At 47.3% G+C, this 2979-nt stretch overlaps 1 protein-coding gene across 1 annotated transcript; it reads left to right on the top strand.

Moving 5' to 3' along the window:
* The first annotated feature begins 1061 nt into the window (after window positions 1-1061).
* SF3B5 (splicing factor 3b subunit 5) lies at window positions 1062-1817 on the top strand. Its single transcript, XM_008695031.2, has one exon. It carries the CDS (start codon window positions 1209-1211, stop codon window positions 1467-1469), a length of 261 nt encoding a protein of 86 aa, XP_008693253.1. The 5' UTR covers window positions 1062-1208; the 3' UTR covers window positions 1470-1817.
* Window positions 1818-2979: the final 1162 nt, after the last annotated feature.

The following is a 2979-nucleotide window of genomic DNA, read 5'->3' as shown; positions in this document are numbered from 1 at the left end:
TTGGCTGCCAGACAGTTGTTCATCCATTCATCAAATGTTTTTTGAGAATACAAACTCTACTGGGCTATGAGCACATCATAAAAAGATATCATAAAAGAAGCATATGATTAAAAAAATAGCACCAAAAAAGTATAAATTACTTTTCTCAAGTAGTTTGAATTCACATGAGGAAGTCCTTAAGCCAGAAAGTAGGGTAGAAAGTGATAATAATGAAGAGATGTACAAGAAGAAAAAAGAAAGAGAATTTACATCTGTCTGGTGTGGCCAAAGCCGATTTTAAGGAGATGCTTTTGAGCTGACTTAAAGAGAGAAGCTGTTTGCCAAGGGAACAAAAGCATTCCAAGCGCAGGGAACATCTAGTACAAAGAACTGGAGAAGTGAGCTGCACGGAACGTTGAGAAATACAGGCTGGGGGTGTGTAGGGTGGGGCGAGGAGTTGGAGGGAGGATATCAAATTAAGCTGGAGAGGAAGGAGGGGCTTGGTGTGGGAGCCGAAACGTGTCAGAACTGGTATAGGACTTCGGTCACCAAGCAGGAAACGGCGGCCCTGCGAGCGTTGAAATAACGTTCACTCTACACGACTTAAAAAACACGTAGTCGGGACCAGAACTTGCGTCTACTGATTTTCAGGGTGATCCACCCTGCCTGTGAAGGGACTACCAGGCTGTCACATAAGCTCCGAAATCAGAATTATACCGAGTTCATTTTCACGGTTGCCTGTGGCGCTGTCCTACGTGAGCTTCCCATTTCTTCTCAGCTCTCAACCTTCCAAGGCTGCTCCCCGCCTCCCCGACACCATGCTCCACTAGGTCGCCGGCGGGCTCTTAAACCGCGACAACGGGTCCCAGAAGCGGCCGTGCACAAACCCTCGGAGACCACAGGTCCCGGCATGCAAAGCTCCCGGTTTAAAAAAAGGGCCGCTAAGTGAACCATAATGCAACGCTCTACGAAGGGGGAGGGGCTCTCTGTGGAGGGCGGCCGACTTGTAGCGTCGGCTAGGCAACTCCAATTCCGTGACAGAATACACTTCCGCTTCCGCCTCTGAGCCCTAGGACGGCGAGTCCACGCAGGTTCGTAACTGTGACGCCATTCGCCTGCGACTGAGCCGCCTGGAGGTTCCGTGCTGTGGCCTCTCTCCCGCGTGAAAATCTAGAGCAGCTGCTTCTCCTCTGTGGCCTCTGACCTGGGAGCAAAGGGAAAGCGACGAGATGACTGACCGCTACACCATCCACAGCCAGCTGGAGCACCTGCAGTCCAAGTACATCGGCACGGGCCACGCCGATACCACCAAGTGGGAGTGGCTGGTAAACCAGCACCGCGACTCCTACTGCTCCTACATGGGCCACTTCGACCTTCTCAACTACTTCGCGATTGCGGAGAATGAAAGCAAAGCCCGAGTTCGCTTCAACTTGATGGAGAAGATGCTGCAGCCTTGCGGACCGCCAGCCGACAAGCCGGAGGAGAACTGAGACCCGCGTCTTGTCACTGCTGTGCAGGAGCCTCACCTGAGTTCCTCCCGTTTGCCATCATTCCCGAGTGTTCCTGCCCCAAGTGCACCGATTCTCCATTGCTTCTGTTTCTCGTCCCTTTCTTGTACAGAAGTGCTTACCTGGGGGCGTCCGGCCTGTCCTGCCTTCCTGTGGACCCTTCGGAACACAGCGTTGGGAGACCATCAGGACCCCTGAGAACTGAGACGGTGGAGAGATCCTAAAACCAGGAGAGGGGAGAAGGCACTGGAATGAGACGGGATTTGGAGGCTCTTTTTTGGCTAGTTGATTGTCGTCGTTGCTTTTTCCATAAAGTTTATAAATTTTTCAGTCTTTTCGTGTGGACTACTTGTGTTCGGGTGGAGGGGTCCAGGGAAGGCTCTGGGGACTTTGGTTTCATAGGAGAAGAAAGAGGCGGGAGGTGGGGGAGTTAAGCACAAAGCCAGCGTTCATTGCCAGACACTTAAAATTCACCTTGCACACTCTCCCAACACCTTTTTTCAGACCCATAACGCCTTCAGTATTGAGGTTTGTGATTACTGTATTCCTCCTTCATTTTCTTCCATTCAAAAAAATCTTTGCTAGCATTGCCCACTCCTCTGTGTGTAAGTTGCATCCTCTCTCTTGGGATTCTGGACGCATCCCTGAAAAATGACAGGCTGTCAAACGAGTTCTTTGATTCATTCAACATTCAACAAATATTTGTTGAGTTCTATGTGGCGGGTATTTTGCCATGCTTTTGGAGCTTATGTTATACTTGGAGGTGGGGGAGGCTGCACAAATTGTAGGAATAAACAAGTATTAGAAGGTGGTGTGCAGGATGGGAGTAACAGTACGTTTGCAGTTTTAAACAAGATGCTTATGTTAGACTATTGAGATGGTTACACTTGAGAAAAGACCTTAAGGAAGGGAAGGAAAATACCCTTGGGGAAAACTGGGGGAATTGTTTTCCAGGCAGAAGGAACTGCCAGTGCAATGGTGCTAATACTGAAATTGTGTTTGGCTTATTGGAGAAACATCAAAGAAGCAAATGTGGCTGGGGGAGTGAGCAAGGGGAAGAGTAGAGGGATAGGTAATGGAGGAGGAACAGATAAGAGTACAGCCTGGTAGGCCAGTGCAAGGACTTGTGACTTTTGTCCTGAGGGAAATAGGGAGCCATTGGGACAAATGGTTTTATTAAGTAATGTGATCTGACATATTTTAGATCAGTAATTCTTAAACATTTTGGCCTTGGGACTTCATTACATTCTTAAAAATTCTTGAAGACCCCACAGAGTCTGTTGATGAGGGTTATAGCTGTTGATAGTCACCGAATTAGAAATTAAAACAATTTTAAAGTATTTAGTACTTTGTGTAAAGATAACAATAACAAAACCATTATATGTTAGCAAAAATGCTTTATGAAAAATAACCATTTTTCCAAAAGCAGTTTAGTGAGAAGAATTTTTTTTTAACACTTTTTCAGATGTCTTCAATGTCAGGTTTAATAGAA

Source organism: Ursus maritimus, unplaced genomic scaffold, assembly GCF_017311325.1.
Source record: "Ursus maritimus isolate PB19 unplaced genomic scaffold, ASM1731132v1 scaffold_13, whole genome shotgun sequence".
Taxonomy (NCBI): Eukaryota; Metazoa; Chordata; class Mammalia; order Carnivora; family Ursidae; genus Ursus; species Ursus maritimus.
The sequence above is the reverse complement of the archived record's forward strand: the minus strand, read 5'-3'. Positions and strand labels throughout refer to the sequence as shown.

Excerpts from the sequence above, each read along its gene's own strand:
- SF3B5 (XM_008695031.2), top strand. The coding sequence starts at position 1,209 with ATGACTGACCGCTACACCATCCACAGCCAGCTGGAGCACCTGCAGTCC.